At 43.9% G+C, this 19,097-nt stretch overlaps 1 protein-coding gene across 8 annotated transcripts in view; it reads left to right on the forward strand.

The window, feature by feature from the left end:
• st3gal3a (ST3 beta-galactoside alpha-2,3-sialyltransferase 3a) overlaps window positions 1–19,097 on the forward strand; it is a 1,052,507-nt gene that overhangs the window by 525,491 nt on the left and 507,919 nt on the right. For all 8 annotated transcript variants that reach the window (XR_011948150.1, XM_072510649.1, XM_072510647.1 and 5 more), the window contains one exon: window positions 12,483–12,525. Coding sequence is in view for 7 of the 8 variants with exons in the window: in XM_072510649.1 (XP_072366750.1) it covers window positions 12,483–12,525 (43 nt within the window). In the remaining variant the exon portion in view is untranslated. The remainder of the gene's footprint in view (window positions 1–12,482; window positions 12,526–19,097) is intronic.

Genomic DNA, 19,097 nt, shown 5'->3' on the forward strand with positions numbered 1-19,097 from the left:
TGGACATTCTGAATTCTCCCTCCGTGTACCCGAACAGGTGCCGGAATGTGGCAACTAGGGGATTTTCACAGTAACTTCATTGCAGTGTTAATGTAAGCCTACTTGTGACACTAATAAAAATTATTATTAACAGTTTGGAAAGATGTGCTATGGGATTAGCTAAGTGCTTGTCTGGCAGTTTCTTTTAAGTAGTTTAAGCATATCCTAGTGTCACCTGATGATTTGGCACCTTACAAGACTAGGCACTTGAGGGATGGGTGACTTATATTTCCCCTCCATTATGCTGACTTCTCAAATTATTCACAGAATGGTAAGGAAGTTTATTTTGATAATTAATCATTAGCCACAGCTTTGATCTTCGGGTCAAAAAGAGAGATTCCATTTTGATCAACTTGTGACATCAAGTATACATTCAGCACGTATAATATTAATATTGATTGATTATTTTGGTTACACTTTAAAGATACAAAATCTGAAAAGTGCTAACTCTACCATGGAGGCTGACCTGCAAATTCCATCAGGCTGTTTCAAATAATATCAAGTCAATTGTCGGGTTACATTTGGGCAAACCTTTGTCACAACTGTCGTATTATAGATTACAAGACTGGCCACATGAGAATAATGGCATAATGGGGATGATTTCAAGACCGTCCAGATACTTCTACATGTATTAATTTCAATTGTTTGCTTCCATGCACATAGTCAAATTTTAATGTTGCACCAATGAGCTAGGATAGCAGGTTTGCAAGCATACAGCGAATCTTTGATCATTGACATGTACACAGGACACCACCATATACTCCTGACATCTCCAGCTGATGCTCAACACCAAATTGATAGATTGAGAAGTAAAACTGGACACAGAGTTAGTAGATTTAGGCAGATTTCAGTATTTCACTTAATGCCATGGAAGCAGCTTTGAAAACATGGGGTTTCTTTGCAGACCAAGAGAGTCTTGAGAATGGGTTGTAAAACTCCATTGGAAATTTAAATTATTCATATGGGTTACAGAATTAAATAGTTATGTTGAAGGTAAAATAATTAGTTAATATTACTGCTTAAGACCAAGCCAAAATATGCCATATTGTTATAGAGACAGGCAATTGAGGTGAAAGGTTCTTTGTTTAATTTATCTGAGTGTTTGCTGATGGAAACACGCAGTTCATTTTGGTGAATGGATGGAGGCAATTGCAGCTTTGCAGTGGTGTAGACTGCCTTTCCTGGATACATGAGATGATAATTGGACCAGCACTTCCAGCAGACAAAATACTAACTTCATTGTTCATCAAATGAAACATTTCCTAATCATACATGAGATATGGGCATTGCTGGCTGGCCCAGCATTTATTTCCCATTCCTAATTTCCCTTGAGCTGAATGGCATGCTAGGTTATTTCAGAGGACATTTAAGAAGCAACCATATTTTTGTAGCTTATTTCCTTCCCTGAAGGACATTATTGAACCAGAATATGGTTTTATGGTCTTCATTAGACTTAATTCCAGATTTTTATTGAACTCAAATGCCATGGTGGAATTCAGACCCTAGTTTTCAGAGAGTTACCCTGGATATCTGGAGTACTAGTCTGGTGCAATACCACACATCACTGCCTCTCCCTGTAAGTGGAACTCAAGTTCAGTTTAGATTTTGTGAGACAAGAATCAGCTGGAATATTTACTCCTAACATGCAGCTACTGCAGGAAATCTACAGTGGTCCTGCCATGTGTCAGAAACCAGTCAATGGGAGCTAGTCTGGAAAACTATGAGAATATAGTTTGGTTTCTGCCTGCAATTCGAACAAAGAGCGGAGGAATCCATGGTCACGAGGTCTGTAAAGAAAAAGGTGGAGGGTGGCATAGCCAATCAGCTAATGATGGAACCCTGTAGAATCTTGCCTCTGAGGTAGCTGAAACTCTAAGGAGAATTGAAGTGAATTCCAGAGGGCTGTAGCATACCTTTGGATTGCTCTTGGGTAGTAAACACACCTTTACGATTGTTGAGTCATATAAAGGAATTATTGGAGGGAAGTAAAACTGAGTTCATAATATATTAGTTGTAAACTGTACTCTTAATAGTGCTTACTTTGTTTAATTCTTTTTGAGACACAACGTTTTGTTTTTGTTCAGAAACTTTAAATGTTGTGGCATAATTCTGTTGGTTAAAATTGCTGGGTGTTTATATTTCTTTCTTAAACGTTAACGGTCCCTAACAGGATAACAAGAGGAATTAATTTATTGTTAATATTCAGGTGCGAGAACAGAAGGTGTTTTGAGAAGTAAGTTCTCAGTTACAGGAACCAAATAGCAAATGGGGCGATATTTAGCATCATATTCCAATATATTGATTTTTGGGCATGTATTTCTGTTGTATACTCCACATTATTCCTTCAAAGCTATTCTGCTTGACCCAGACTGAAGTTCGCAGAGTAACTTACTCCAATTCATTTACTTTAGCTGTTCCATCATTAAACCTTTGAAACTGCTCCTGGTTTTGGATATTTCTGACTCCCATTTCATGATACAGTTCATTTTGTGGTCATCCTGCACAATTTCTATGAATTAATAAATACCAGGTCAAGATTAGCAGTACTGCACAGCACTTCATTTGGGCACTGGGTCATCTCGGAGTCATGCTTTCATCAACTCTCAGTCTAACCATTTGACTTCCTGGTTGATAGATCTGATTAAAAATATTCCATTTCAATAACTTTCTTGTTCACTCATTCTTAGCAAAGTTTCTTCGTCCTGTTAGGATTCTTTCACAATAGTGATGTCTAACCAGAGTAGTTCATTATGTAGTTTTCATTTACCACCAGTTTCCTCCTGTGACCCTTTTACCACTTATTTTTCTGTCAGCTCACGTTTTCTAAACACTTTAGCCGGAATTGTCCGGTCCCGTGAAAGTTAATGAACTTTTGACTGACTTGTTGTTTTGAGGCCTTTATATCCCTGAAATTTACATTGATTTCCATCCTCTGGGTTAATCAAGTTCACAATATTCCCACTTGAAATTTCCTAAGGTCACAAGACTTTCAGCTCTTGTCTTATTTCTAATATTTCTAAAGATCACGGGCGTCATTCTCCGACCCCCCGCCGGGTTGGAGAATCGCCGGGGGCTGCCGTGAATCCCGCCCCCGCCGGTTGCCGAAATCTCCGGCACAGGAGATTCGGCGGGGGCGGGAATCGCGCCGCGCCGGTTGGCGGGCCCCCCCGCTCGATTCTCCGGCACGGATGGGCCGAAGTCCCGCCGATAAATTGCCTGTCCCGCCGGCGTAAATTAAAGTACCTATTTACCGGCGGGACAAGGCGGCGTGGGCGGGCTCCGGGGTCCTGGGTGGGGGGGGGCGCGGGGCGATCTGACCCCACGGTGGCCTGGCCCGCGATCGGGGCCCACCGATCCGCGGGCGGGCCTGTGCCGTGGGGGCACTCTTTCCCTTCCGCCTCCACCACGGTCTCCACCATGGCGGAGGCGGAAGAGACTCTCTCCACTGCGCATGCGCGGGAAACTGTCAGCGGCCGCTGACGTTCCCGCGCATGCGCCGCCCCGACATGTCATTTCCGCGCCAGCTGGCGGGGCAACAAAGGCCGTTTCCGCCAGCTGGCGGGGCGGAAATCCCTCCGGCGCCGGCCTAGCCCCTCAATGTTGCGGCTCGGACCCCAAAGATGCGGAGCATTCCGCACCTTTGGAGCAGCGCGATGCCCGTCTGATTGGCGCCGTTTTGGGCACCAGTCGGCGGACATCGCACCGTTTGGGGAGAATTTCGCCCCACATGTGTGCGCATGTCTGTGAATATATTTATTATTTTCTCTGATCTCCAGTGCCTGCCTATTCCTGGCCTCCAATTTAAACAAGTCTTTCTGAGTATCTGTGCCCATACCCATCTATTTAGCACCAATTACTTCATTAGCTGTAAAGTGCTTCATGACATCCAGTTATTGTGAAAGCCACATTATAGATGCATATCTGCTATTTTTATTACCTGTTTCCTACTTCATACTCTTCAACCCTACAATGTAGCATCCTAGAATCCCTAGAGTGCAGAAGGAGGCCATTTGGCCCATCGTGTCTGCAATGACCCTCCGAAAGAGCATCCTATCCAGGCCCACTCCCCTGCCCTATTCCTGCAACTCTGTAACCATCTAACCGTTGGACACTAAGGGGCATTTAGCATGGCCAATCCACTTAACCAGGCACATCTTTGGATTGTGGGAGGAAACAGGAGCACCTGGAGGAAACCCACGCAGGCATGGGAAGAAAACACAAACTACACACAGACAGTCACCTAAAGCCAGAATCAAACCTGGGTCCCTGGTGCTGTGAGGCAGCAGTGCTGACCACTGTGCTGCCCTTGTCTAATCTGAAACCTTGGGCCTGAACTTGTTCAGAGTGGCAGTCAGATTATCACTCTGCTCCTACTTTCTTGCCCAAATTTATTTTCGATCCTGTCTCACCTGACCCTCTGACTCAGGCCTGGCAAGTTCAGATGAGTGTGGCGTGTCCCTGGAGCCTAGCGTCGAGAGCAGTTCTGTTGGATGCAAGTAGACCACACGCCCTTTTTGTACAACATTTGCTGCTGAAAACCAGGAAAGTTAAAGGTCTAGGCAAGTTTAAAGGTCTGTGATAGGCCAGGGAGAAGATACGTGGATAGGATTTGAGGGTTGAGTGGGAGCATTTGTGCGTTGATGGGTCGAAGTTGCAGCGGGAGATTTGGGGGTGTGGGAGATTGGGCCCTGGGCTTGTAAAGGGAAAGAATTTGTGGGGGTGGGGTCAGGCCTCTGAGTTGTGAAGGACAAAGGTTTTCAAGGCAGAAGGGTCGGGCCTCTAGGTGGTTGGGGGGATGGAGGGGGGCTGGGGAGGTGGGTCAAGTCAGGCCTCAGGGTGGGGAGAGTCGGGTCTTGGGATCGGGGTTCTCAGTAGGGGGCATGGGGGTTGGGCTGGAATGGATAATTTATTGCATTTTTTGGATGGTTACTAATGCAGGAAAATTGCCCACAGGATGTTTGCATTTCTGGGCAATTGCCGTCCAAATCTTACCAGTGAACTTGCAAGGGGGTTCCCCAGCGCTCCAGCAATACGACACCCTGGAGCTCGGAAGTTACAGCCCCTTGTTTTCTCCCCGACATCTACACCTACCTCATTCAACTAAAGCTTTGCATTAGTTATCATATGTCATATAAAGAACTTTGCAAACAGCTTGTTATGCTTATAGAGAAAATCTTACTCTTCACCTTTGTCAGCTGCTGTGGTAAGCCTTTAAATCTAGTGTTCTGTTGACTTTCGATTACTGCCAGAGAACACAAAATAAAAACCTTTCATAGAGTCCTGAAAGCTGATCTTTCACGCACCACTCTCCCCCACACCCAGCCACAGCTAATGTATTTGCATTTTCTCTGTGAGAGTTTATTTTTTGTTCCCATACCGTGAATCTCCTAGTACCTGAGTTTTATGTTGACAAATACTTGGCTGTTGTTTGACACCTCCTCTTGATGGCATATCTTGAGATCATGGAGACAATTGAAGCTACAAAATCCATGCCCCAAGCATGTTGGTACTCCAACACAGGTCCAAGACAGTAAGACAAAATGGCACAGTTATTTTCCTCCCCCCTTCATTTGGTAACATTTTACATCTGCCATGAGCCAAAACACTCTCATTTCATACAATTTCTTGGTAGTGCTTTATGTGGGCCATAAGCATTGTCTGTTATTAGAATGAACTTGCAATCAAGAGTACACTTTATGCAATCAGAATGCATAAGGGCCCCTGAAAAGTACAAAATCTGTCGGTCATGATATTGGAACACATAACTAGCACTATGTAGCTGTGTGTGGCTTACTTTGCTTTTGTAATCTAACACTGTAGATCACGTATCTGCCATATGTTCAGGTAATAAAAGTTTGTTACATATAGCTTAATTAACCACTTGAGAGTTGAAAATTCCTCCTGTGTAGATGGTTACTTAATTTTGGGGGATCAGGATCTACAGAAACTTTTAGTAAAGGCCTGTAACCTTCAGGGTTGATCAAAAACATGTTGTACCTAATCAATACCATTTGCGGGAGTTGTGTTGTATCCATTAGTTTATCCCAGTTACCTCGATCAAGGTTTTAGTTGCCTTGGTTGGGAGGCAAAATTATCGCCTTTAAGATTTGAGATGTAATCGCCACAATGTTGTAAAAACAGTAATTTAAGTCAAAATCTCCGTTTGATTGTATATTATCCTTAGCTGATCATATTCCATGAAAGCCTTGTTCCAGTTTAAAACACAAATTTAATAACAGAAGCTGATCCTTGACTATCAATAAGTGGTACGGTTCAGTGATCATAGAGAGCGGGGATCTATTAAGATTATTTTTTCCATCAAATATTTTGTAATATTTTAAAAGACTTCAAGAAAGATCTTGCGTGCTCTTTCATGGAAAAATCTGTGTAGCATGCTAAAGATTTTATTTTTAATGTCAGATATTTGTGATATGGATATTAAAGTCAGCAATGAGCGAGGAAGCAATGTAAAAAACCTGAAACATTCTTCATGTTTTCTTGAGAATGAACATGTCACTGTTGATATTTCAAGCTTGCATTCCACCTTTTGTTGGATAAAATTATACACATAACAGCACTATTCCTTCACAGCACCAGGGTCCCAGGTTTGATTCCCGGCTTGGATCACTGTCTTTGCGGAGTCTGTTCTCCCCGTGTCTGCGTGGGTTTCCTCCGGGTGCTCCCGTTTCCTCCCACAAATCCCAAAAGACATGCTGTTAGGTGATCTGGACATTCTGAATTCTCCCTCTCTGTACCCGATCAGGTGCCGGATTTCGATGTGACGATAAAAGGCTTTTCACAGTAACTTCATTGCAGTGTTAATGTAAGCTTAGTTGTGACAATAAAGATTATTATTATGAGAAGAGGCTTCTAGATAAGGTAAGAGGAAATTCAGAAGTCTTCGATAAAAATATAAATGATGGGGCAGGTACTAAGAGGAGTGGTGGGGCTGATTTGGGATCAAGAGGGGGGCTTACATGTGGAAGCAGAGGGGATGACTGAGATACTAAAATAGGGGAATCAGTCGTTGATAAGTCATCAGGACAAGATGGGGATAAATCTAAGGATGCTTTGTGAATGTAGTTAACTTTGAGGAGCATATGATGTACTCCAAGAGGATATAGGCTGGTGGAATGGGCAGACATGTGGCGGATGCAATTAAACGTAGAGAAGTGTGAAGTGGTATATTTTAGAAGGAAGAACAAGGAGAGCAACTAAACTAAGAGATCTAACTCTATAGTGGGGGCAGGAGCAGAGAGTTCTAATGGTATACGATGAAACTGGTTAAAAAGGCATACAAGATCTTTAATTTTATAACTTAACTTTAGCTTTTATAACGAAAGAGAAAATGCTGGAAAATCTCAGCAAGTCTGGCAGCATCTGTCGGGAGAGAAAAGAGCTAACGTTTCGAGTCCGATGACTCTTTGTCAAAAGGCTTTGACAAACAGTCATCGGACTCGAAACATTAGCTCTTTTCTCTCCCTAAAGATGCTGCCAGACTTGCTGAGATCTCAGATTCCAGCATCCGCAGTAGTTTGCTTTTAGCTTTTGTAATGTTATGGTGAACCTGTTTCACCTTGACTGAAATATTGAACATTGCACTTTAAGAGGAATGTGTAGGCATTCGAGAGGGTGCAGAAAAGATTTATGGAAATGGTTCCTAGGGTGAGGCACTTCAGTTATGTGGATGGATTGGGTGGCTGGGTAGTTCTCCTTCGAGAATAAGTTTGGGAGATTTGATAGAGGTGTTCAAAATCATATGAGGAGTCCAGGCTAAGTAGATAAAGAGAAACCGTTCCCATTGACAGAAGGATAGAGAAACCGAGGGGACGAATTTAAAGTGATTGCCAAAAGAACCAAAGGATTCATGAGGAAGATCATTTTTATGCGGTGAGTGGTTAAGATCTGGAGTTAATTGTTTGAAAGGATGGCTGTCAAAAGAGAACTTAATAAGGAAAGGTAATAGTACAGTGGTATTGTCACTGGGTCAGTAATTCAAAGACCCAGGGTAATTCTTTGGGGACCTGGGTTTGAATCCTACCACGACAAATGATGAAATTTGAATTCAGTAAAAATATCTGGAATTAAAAGTTCAATGATGACCACCAAACCATTGTCATTTGTCGTAAAAACCCATGTGGTTCGCTGATGTCCTTTCAGGAAAAAAATGTTCTGTCCTTACCTCATCTGGCCTACATGCGACTACAGACCAAAGCAATGTGATTGACTGTTTTCTGCCCTCTGCCCACCAAGCCACTCAACTCAAGGGCAATTTGGGGTGGGCAATAAATTCTGGCTCAACCAGCGACGCCCAGTCCTATGATTGAATAAAAATAAACCTGAAGAGGAAAGATTTGAAGGGCTATGAAGAAAGGCCCCGGGAATGGGGCTAGTTAACACTGCTCTTGCAGAGAGCTGGTACAAACATGATGGGCTGAATGACCTTCCGTACTGAGAGCATTCTATGAATCCATGCACAATGCCAGACTGCGTTTTTTCAAATGCCCATTTGGAAGCTGCTTTTGGTGTCCCCTTCTTAACTTGTCCATGGAATTTAATTACACTTGATGCCAGTGATGATGGCATATGCACTACAGGATTTGAGGAGAAGATTTTTTGATCCACATCTCAAAACTTTGAAAACCTTTTGGTCCCAGAAATGAATGTATATAATGTTTCATAATAAATACAGCTATGATGTTCTTCATGTATACATTATACAACTGTAATTTTTCAAATATATTCAATTTTGCATTTACATTCTGAAATTGTCGACAGCTATCAATTCTACAATTTATCCCAGAAATATAAGCAATTTGTACAGTTCAAAAACTGTTTCTGAGCACAGTGCACATATCAGAATGTGTGGATTGTAGTTGTCTTCTGTTTCCTTCTGATGTATTACAGTTTGCAGAGGGTAAGCATTTCTTCTGTCCCCATACTCTAATCAGACAATGATTTTATACATAAAATACGGTCAGATGTGGAGTGAATACTGTCACCACCGTCAGTGATGTGAATGACCACTTTCAAAGAGATTGACAGGAATATGCCAAGATATGCTCTGTTCGCAATAGGAATGAGAGCCTCGATACAGGTGGTGACAGCTCTCAGTATAAACACCTTTGACCTAATTCACTTCGCACTAGAATTGCTAGAGTTAAAAGTGTGGGGTTAACTGACTGAGTTGCTTTTTTGTTTGTGTGTGGTCTCATGACCAGTGTAGGGTAGTTTGACAAAAGCGATCCATAAACTGATTTCTTTTTCTACTAATTTCAATCTCATATCCAAATATTACTCTTTGTGTTTTGCTCATTGTACAGACTAATTGTAATCTGTGATAATGCCAGTAACAACATTTTATATTAACTATATTACAAAACATCCCTTGGGAAAAACCCAGTATTATTTAATTTTGAAGAAAAAATTCAACAGCAGACAGCAGATAATATTGGAAACATTATGGAGTCACAAATGTGTACAAGAAAACACAAACCGGTAACTGATAACAGAGAAGTAATTATAGTCACTTGGCAGAACAGAACTTGAGTATTGCTGAAAAAGAGATATACTGCCAAACTTCTTGTCTTGCACTAATCAGGACAGATGCAAGAATGCCAGATTTCAAAGGGGGCAACAATTTATACTGCATGAGAAAAGGGTGCCAATCAGCATAAATTGTTGCTCCCTTTGAAATCTGACATTCTTGCATCTGTTCTGATAAGTGTAGGATAGAAAGTTTTGACAGCATGTCTCTTTTCAGCAAGAAAGAAGTAATTTTAAACTGAATTCAGAAAGAAGATAAGTAGTCAATCTAAAAACAGTTCTCATTCCCTTTTAAGGTAAGTGTAAAAAATTAGCCAAGCAAAGTGCTTCAATTAGCAAGCTGCTACAGCGCTAAATTGAGGCTGTGTCTCATAAACTTTATGGGAGTAAAATAAAATTGTCTGATGTGACACAGCAAGTTCCTGAAATATTCTTGAAAAAGCAGTAAAATAGTTGGACTCAAAATAATAGATACCCCAAGGGATTCCAGTAGTTATCATTTACAGTGAGTTACAATGAATGAAATAAGTGTTAATCCAGTAGATCAATAGAGGTGCTGCTGCTGATATCAACTAACTGTTACTCTGGCAAGCTGATGATCTGAAATATTTGTTTTTTAAAAAACATTTCAGGAGCAATTTAGCGTGGCCAGTCCACCTACCTTTCATATCTTGTGGGTTGTGGGTGTGAGACCCACATGGACACGAGGAGAATGTGCAAACTCCACACAAATTTAAACATTTGTTCATAAAAGAAGATAAATAGGAGCAGGAGGAGATTTACAGCCCATCAAGCCTGCTCTTCTGTACAAAACAATTATAGAACGGTTACAGAACAGGAGGCCATTCGGCCATTGTGTATGTGCTAGCCACAGGAAGGATCTAATGACCTAATGTCACTCCATTGTGAGCCATTCTTCTGCACTGTGAGACTGCTTGTTTAGTACCAATAATTGATAAATTATGAGGAGTTTTATGCTGTTGATCTATATTTATTAAAGAATAGTGAGAATCGTGTAAATCCATTCATTTCAAACTTTTATAAGGAGGACTCTGTTCACTGAGCATGTACTTGATTTGGATTCTGGTGCTGTGAATGATCGATGGTGTGCTGATAAAGATAATGGGCACGATTCAGCGAACTCATATTAAAGACAGCTGAATGGCACGTTTACTGCTGAGAAACACCCCACTATTCAACAGCACTTTCCTTTTTTTTTGCCTCAGGGGAATTCTAACGGCTGAGGCCGCACTTAGAGGGATTTCTTGCTGGTGAGCTGAAGCTCGCAGATCAGGGCACCATTTTGACCAGATGCCTCTATCTCTTACTATTTCCCCCCCCCTGCCCACCTCCACCCTGTTTTGACCACCCCCACAACCTTGGGGAGGCCCCCTGGAACACCCCTCATCGCCCCTCCTACCTGACATCCCTGGCATTGCTACCCAAGCACAGTGGTGATGCCAGGGTGGCACTGCCAAGGTGCCCGGATGGCACTGCTAAGGTGCTCCGATGGCACTGCTAAGGTGCCCGGATGGCACTGCCAAGGTGCCCAGGTGCTAGGAGGAGTGCCAAGGTACCACCTTGTCCTGACCCCAACCAACGGTGGTCTACTTTAGCCTGGGTACCCCCCCCTCCCAGGTGCCATTACAACTAGTTGTACACCAGTACTAAATGGCACCCTGATAAGGTCTTCCAGGCATGGCCATTGACTCCCAGGCATCGGGTGCATCCGTATGGCTCATTTAAATATTCAGATCTGGATCGCGCTAGGCGGAGCGGGTTGGGTAACGTGCGATCGGACCAGCGCAGAGCCCGATTTTGGGCTCATGCCCGACTTACCCATTGCGCCCGGATTCGTGCTAGACGCAACAAGGTCTTTGAATTTTGCCCCCTATGTTTGTATCAAGAGGATTACACTGCAACCTTTCTTGATGACAGCGTCATGCTCATTCACTTATTTGGTGGAGAGATTTCATTGAATTTACAGTGCAGAAAGAAGCCATTCGGCCATCGAGTCTGCACCGGCCCTTGGAAAGAGCACCCCACTTAAGCCCATGCCTCCACCCTATCCCCGGAACCCAGTAACCCCACCTATCCTTTTTAGACACTAAGGGCAATTTATCTTGGCCAATCCACCTAACCTGCACGTCTTTGGACTGTGGGAGGAAACCAGAGCACCCGGAGGAAACCCACGCACACACAGGGAGAATGTGCAGCACAGAGAGCCGGGCTTGTGAACCACAATAACTGAATTTCTGGTTTGGAAAAGCTGAGAGTTTGCATTTTGAACATGACATTCACTTTTTTCCTTGAACTCTCTTTCATTGGCGTATTGTCCCCCCACCCCTGGTCATATCTTCTGTTTTTAAATATAAATATTGGATAGCACTTGTACTATTGGTTTATTTATCCTTCACACAATATTGGAGACACTGGTTTTATATTGATACCAAGCCCAAATGTTTAATCCTCTCAGCACATGCTGTATCTCGTTGTACTGTACTTGGGGAATTCCATACTGTCACTTTCTGTGCAAATGAGATGGGTTTACTTAAATTTAATTTGATGAGTTAATTTTCACTAACAAAGGTGTTACAAACTTTTTGTATGAAACCTAAATATTGACTGGTGTTCGGCTCCTGAAACTGCCTTCGATTGCATTGATATACCAATTAGATCAAGGTTTGTGGATTGGAGCACATTAGAAGCTAATTGTATTCCAACCCTGAAGGTATGCTGGAAAATAATTCTTTGAAGTTTACAGAGATGTTTGAAAATCTTGTGAACAACTGAAAATAGGATTCAAAACAAAGTAATAATAATATCAAGTTGTTCACATATCTAACCGTCAGGGAAATGTATTTATTGAATTATGTGTTTTTTCGATTCTTTTCCAGAATACGATAGACTTGGATTTCTGCTGAAGTTAGATTCCAGAATGTAAGTGAAGTTCTCTTTAATTTATTTAAATTGAACAATTTCTTTAAGGTATGTTAAATTGCGGTGTTACACTTGCCACCCTCCAATCTGTTGGGACTGTTAAATTGCGGTGTTACACTCGCCACCCTCCAATCTGCTGGTACTACAGAATTTTGGAAGATGACAAGCAATGCATCCACTATTTCCATTGCCATCTCCTTTAGTATTCTAATATATAGATTAGGCTGTGGGTTTTTATTGGCTTTCATTCCCATGAATTTCCCCAGTACTATATATATATAATAATTCCTCCTTCTCAGTAGACCTTTGATTCCTGGGAAGTTATTTGTTTCTTCCTCCTTGAAGACAGAACTAAAGTAGCTGTTCAATTTCTCTGCCAATTCCTTGTAATTCTGTTTCGGACTGCAAGGGATCTACATTTGCCTTCACTAATCTTTTTCTTTTTAGATGCTTATAGAAGCTTTTGTATGCCGCTTTTATGTTACTTGCAAGTTTATTCTTTTTTAAAAAATATATTTTTATTCTCCTTTTTCACATTTTCATCAAATTTACACCCACCAATATATAATCAACAATAACAAATACAATGGCAATTCCCTGGCCAACAATCCCTTCAACCCACTAGGAGCAACTTTTTAAATACAAAACACAAAAGAAAAGGAATCAGGAATCCACAATCCACCCATGAATTGTAGAACCTTTCCATCCTTCTCCTCCACTCGAATTTCACTTTCTCGAGCGTTACGAACTTCAGCAGGTCCCCTCGCCACGCCGAGGCACAGGGCGGAGAAGCTGACCTCCACCCCAACAGGACCCGCCTTCGGGTGATCAGCGAGGTGAGACATCTGTCTCCGCACCCACTTCCAACCGCGGCTGATCGCACCCCGAATATGGGGCGAAATTCTCCCCCAACGGCGGGATGTCCGCCGACTGGCACCAAAGCCGGCGCCAATCAGACGGGCATCGCGCCGGCCCAAAGGTGCGGAAGGCTCCGCATCTTTGGCGGCCTAGCCCCAACATTGAGGGGCTAGGCCGACGCCGGAGGGATTTCCCCCCCGCCAGCTGGCGGAAATGGCGTTTGTTTCCCCGCCAGCTGGCGCGGAAATGCGGTGCATGCGCGGGAGCGTCAGCGGTCGCTGTCAGTTTCCCGGCGCATGCGCGGGAGCATCAGCGGCCGCTGTCAGTTTCCCGCGCATGCGCAGTGGGGAGAGTCTCTTCCGCCTCCGCCATGGTGGAGGCCGTAGCGGAGGCGGAAGGGAAAGAGTGCCCCCACGGCACAGGCCCGCCCGCGGATCGGTGGGCCCCGATCGCGGGCCAGGCCACCGTGGGGGCACCCCCCGGGGTCTGATCGCCCCGCGCCCCCCCCCCCAGGACCCCGGAGCCCGCCCACGCCGCCTGGTCCCGCCGGTAAATACCAGGTTTGATTTACGTCGGCGGGACAGGCAATTCCTGGGCGGGACTTCGGCCCATTCGGGCCGGAGAATCCAGCGGGGGGTCCCGCCAACCGGCGCGGCCCGATTCCCGCCCCCGCCCAATCTCCGGGAGCGGAGACTTCGGCGGGGGAGGGATTCACGGCGGCCAACGGCCATTCTCCGACCCGGCTTTAGACAGGACCAAAACATATGACATATGAATGTGATTTGCGGGCCCCCCCCCACCCCACAGTGTTCACAAATATCCTCCACCCCCTCAAAGAATCGGCTCACCCTCGTCCTTGTGAGGTGCCCCCTACACCACCTTCAACTGTATCAGCCCCAAACTTGCGGACGAAGTTGAGGCATTCACCCTCCGGAGCACCTCACACCACAACCCCTCCTCCATGCTCCCCCAACTCTTCCTACCACTTTGCCTTAAACCCCTCCAGCGAAGCCATATGTTCCCCCAGAATCACCCCATAAATCACCGACGCCACCCCCTTCTCCATTGCCCCTGTCATCAGTACCTCTTCCAATAGTGTATGGGCCGGCACCACCGGAAAGCTCTGTACCTTCTTCCCAGCGAAATCTCGGACTTGCATATAGCTAAAGATCTCCCCCTGCCCAAACCCATATTTCTCCCTCAGCCCCTCCAGCCTCACAAACCGCCCCCTAGAAACACCACCAGACTCCCTGAATATTTCCCCGGGGCTATCGGGAGCGGCGCTGTTGCCAACGCCCTCAACCCCGACCCCCTGCACAGATTCTCCTCCATTCTACACCACTGGGAGTCGTCGTTCCCCCCCTCGCACCCCCCCCCCACCCACCCAGCTTCTCACCTTCTCAGCATTTGCCGCCCAGTAATAATACAGTAAATTCGGGAGACCCAACCCTCCTGACTGCCGTCCTCTCTGCAACAGTACCTTCCTAATCCTAGCCACCTTCCCCCCGCCCCAATAAACAAGATAATCATCTTTTCTACTTCCTTTAAAAACTCCATTGGCAAAAAGATGGGCAGGCAATGAAAAATTTACAAATACTGCGGCACCACATTCATCTTAATTGCCTGTACCCGACCTGTCAGCGACAGAGACAGCCTTGTCTAATCCGCTTTCACTCTCCCCACCAAACTCGTAATATTATACCTATGGAGCCCCTCCCCAATTGCTTGCCACCTGCACCCCCAAGTGTTTGCCGCCTGCCCCCCCCCGGTCGGGACACCACAAAATATTAACTTTTGTCCAAATTTGCAAGTTTACTCTTATACTCCGATTTTTCTCCTCTTAATCAATCTCTTTGTTCTCCTTCGCTGAATACTGAACTTGTCCCAATCCTTAGGCTTTCTACTTTTTTTTTTAGCAATCTTATAGGACTCCTCTTTGGGTCTAATACTATCCATAATTTATATCCATAATATCAGCGGTTGGGCCGCTTGTTGTGTTTTTGTGCCAGAGAAAGGAATGTACAACTGTTGCAATGCATACATTCTTTCCTTAAACATTAGCCATTGCCTAACCACCATCATGCCTTTTAATAAAGTCCCCCAATCTATCTGAGCCATCTCATGCCTCATACCTTCGTAGCTTCCTTTGTTTCAATTTGGGACCCTAGTTTCGGATTATAATTCTTCCCTTTTCGTGAAGATCCATGATGTTCAGTCAGTGTGCAACACCAATTTGATACCGGTGCTATTTTAGACCTCATCACTTCAGCCGACACTCTCTCTTGACTTCACATATCTGAACATATTGACTTCACATATCTAAACATATGCTTTATATCAGGAAAGACCTTCCCCCACCAATGCCACAAGCACTAGTTTGCAGGATCTTGAACTATTTACAAATTAGTTGATGGCCATTCTTATAGCTGTTTCTTTGATTTCACAAGTGCTTGGTGTTTGAGGGTGAAAGAGTGTGGCATGTGCAGAACAACATTTTGCTGTATTCAAGGCTTCGGCACAAACTAGTAGATCCAAGACATTTTACACTCGTGCTCCCATGTGGCCTTTTTTACAAGGCAACAACACAGTTTTTTATACCCTTTGTTTGCATTAGGATCATAAAACCTCTTGAGTGCAGGCATCTAAACAAATTTTAAAAATGAAACTAAAACTGAAGAAATATAAATTAAGCTTAAATTGAAAGCTATACCTTATCCATAACACCCACAAAACAATTATAAATTACTGTAAATGATCTTTTTCTCCTAATAGTCTGCTGTTCAAGTTACATGTCAGTCACCACATCAAACCAAAGAGTGGCTACCGGATGATGAAGGCTTTAGAGCCATAACCGCATAGCAGGAACCTTGTGTCGTCTTTCTGTATAGCAATTTGCTCTCTCCCAATAGCACCATAAATGTATTTTCCTTGCGTACCTAGTCAATTTTTTTAAGATTCTGAAGGACATAGCTGAGGAGATTGTGGAGGCATTGGTGGTGATCTTTCAGGAATCCCTGGAGGCAGAAAGGGTCCCAGAGGATTAGAAATGGCTAGTGTACACCCCTATTTAAGAAGGGAGAGAGGCAGAACACAGGAAATTATAGGCCGGTTAGCCTGACTTCAATTGTCGGTAAGATTTCAGAGTCTATTATTAAGAATGAGATTGTGGAGTACTTGAAGTGTATGGTAAAATATGACTGAGTCAGCTCGGATTCGTCAAGGGGAGGTTATGCCTGACAAATCTGTTAAAATTCTTTGAGGAGGTAATGAGGATGATAGACAAAGGAGAACCAGTGGATGTAATCTATTTGGATTTCCAAAAGGCTTTTAACAAGGTACCGTATAGGAGGTTGCTAAAAATATTAAGAGCCCATGGTGTTAGGGGCAAGGCACTGGCATGGATAGATGATTGGCAGACTGGCAGAAGGCAGAGAATGGGGATTAAGGGGTCTTTTTCAGGATGGCAGCTGGTGATTAGTGGTATTCCGCAGGGGTCAGTGTTGGGACCACAGCTATTCGCGATGTACATTAATGATCTGGAAGAAGGAACTGAGGGCATTGTTGCTATGTTTGCAGATGATACAAAGATATGTCGAAAGACAGATAGTATTGCGGTTGCAGGGGGGCTGCTGAAGGACTTAGACATGCTAAGAGAGTGGGCAAAGAAGTGGCAGATGGAATACAATGTGGAAAAGTGTGAGGTAGGAATAATGGAAGCATAGAATATTTTCTCAATGGGAAAAGGCTTCAGAAATCAGAAACACAAAGGGAATTAGGATTCCTAGTTCAGGATTCTCTTCAGGTTAACATACAGGTTCAATTGGCAGTTAGGAAGGCAAATGCAATGTTAGCACTCATGTCGAGGGCTAGAACACAACAGCAGGGATGTGCTGTTGAAGCTGTATAAGGCTTTGGTCAGACCCCATTTGGAGTATTGTGAACAGTTTTGGGCCCTGTATTTAAGGAAGATGTGCTGGCCCTGGTGAGGGTCCGGAGGAGGTTCACAAAAATGAAAGAGCGGTTGAGGACCCTGGGTCTGTACTCGATGGAGTTTAGGAGGATGAGAGGAGAGATCTTATTGAAATTTACAGAATACTGAGAGGACTAGATAAAGTGAACGTGGGGTGGATGTTTCCACTAGTAGAAACCAAGGGCACAGTTTCAGACTGAAGCGATGATCCTTTAAAACGGAGATGAGGAGGAATTTCTTCAACTAGAGGGTGGTGAATCTGTGAAACCCATTGACGCAGAAGGCTGTTGAGTCCAAGTCATTGATTGTCTTTGAGACAGAGATGGATAGGTTCTTGATTAACAAGAGGTTCAAGGGTTAAGGGGGAATGCAGGAGAATGAGGATGAGAAGCATATTGCCATAATTGAATGGTGGCGCAGACTCGATGGCTGAATGGCCTAATTCTGCTCCCATGTATTATGATTTTATAGTATGTGATTGCACCATGCTAGCAGTCAATGAGCTTCAGGTCATTGCCAGTCACTGCATAAAAGGGTTCATTTTCACATTCCACTGCCCCACCCTCCCCCAAACATCATTTGCCTTAAATCTGTGTCCCCCTAGTTCTTTCCCCATCAGCTATTGGAAACAGCTTTTCTTATTTTATCTACACCTGTCATGATCAGATTTCCCCATAATCTACTTTGCTGCCTGGAGAACAGCTCCTGCTTCTCTAAACTAACTACGGAGTCTGTTTGCGATCTCACCCTCCAGTAAGCTGGTACCTTCACTATCTTTACTTGCTGCCTGCCTGCATTATACTTGTGCTTGGTGTCTCACCACATTCAGATTTTTCTGATATATGTGCATTGTCAGCAGCAGAGCTGGTGGCTACATGTTTGAAATTGAGTGATAGTGCCATATCTTCGTTCTCGCTCTCTTCTTGCTGCTCCCCCCACTGCCTGATCAGGTTGCACCACTTGGGTATCTGAAAGGAAAAAGAGAAGGGTGGGGACAGGGGTAAGTAAGAGGTGTAATCTTGCACCACCTGCAGCTTTTAAACCAAAGGATAATAATAATATATTGTTAAGGGATAAGGGAGAGGGAAAGAGAATTAGGTATGGAGATACTATCATCTTTGGTTATTTCAGCCCCTACGCTGGGTATGGCTTCAGCAATAATCATCCCATAATTGCCAACACTGTTTCCTCATTGAGGATTAAGAAATTAAGAAGTGCCTAATCCCATTTGGTTAACTCCTACTAGCCCTGGTTGCATGCCATCTTGTCTTTCCAGGGAGGAAGGTGTATCGTATAGTATGGTTAGTTGCTGGGGCTATTGTTGTTGAACACCTGGCACTGTGTGCAAAATGTGAATGTGAGGATGCAGCAGTCTTGAGTGTATGAGGGTGAAGTGAAGTACAAGAGTATAAATTGTGATTGAAAATAAATTGTTGGTAGATGTGAAATGAAGATGTGGTGGCTTGAGCAGTTTTTGATTGGTGCAGTTGATGTGCCATTTTAACGTGCATTCACTGACCTGACCACAACACAGCATCCAGATTTTCAAATTGTAATTTCTGGTGCTAAACTCCAAGACCATTTGCTTTCACTGCCCTTTGTCCATGTGCCTGCAGGACCTAGTGTGCACATGTGGGTGTAGGTTCTATTCACCTTTTGCAGTGGAATTTTCAATCTACCCTGCTGTGCCCCTTCTACCTTTTTGCAGGCTAGATATTCTTCAACTATGATTCTCAGTACCTCA

The sequence above is a fragment of the Scyliorhinus torazame genome, chromosome 7 (assembly GCF_047496885.1).
Source record: "Scyliorhinus torazame isolate Kashiwa2021f chromosome 7, sScyTor2.1, whole genome shotgun sequence".
Taxonomy (NCBI): domain Eukaryota; kingdom Metazoa; phylum Chordata; class Chondrichthyes; order Carcharhiniformes; family Scyliorhinidae; genus Scyliorhinus; species Scyliorhinus torazame.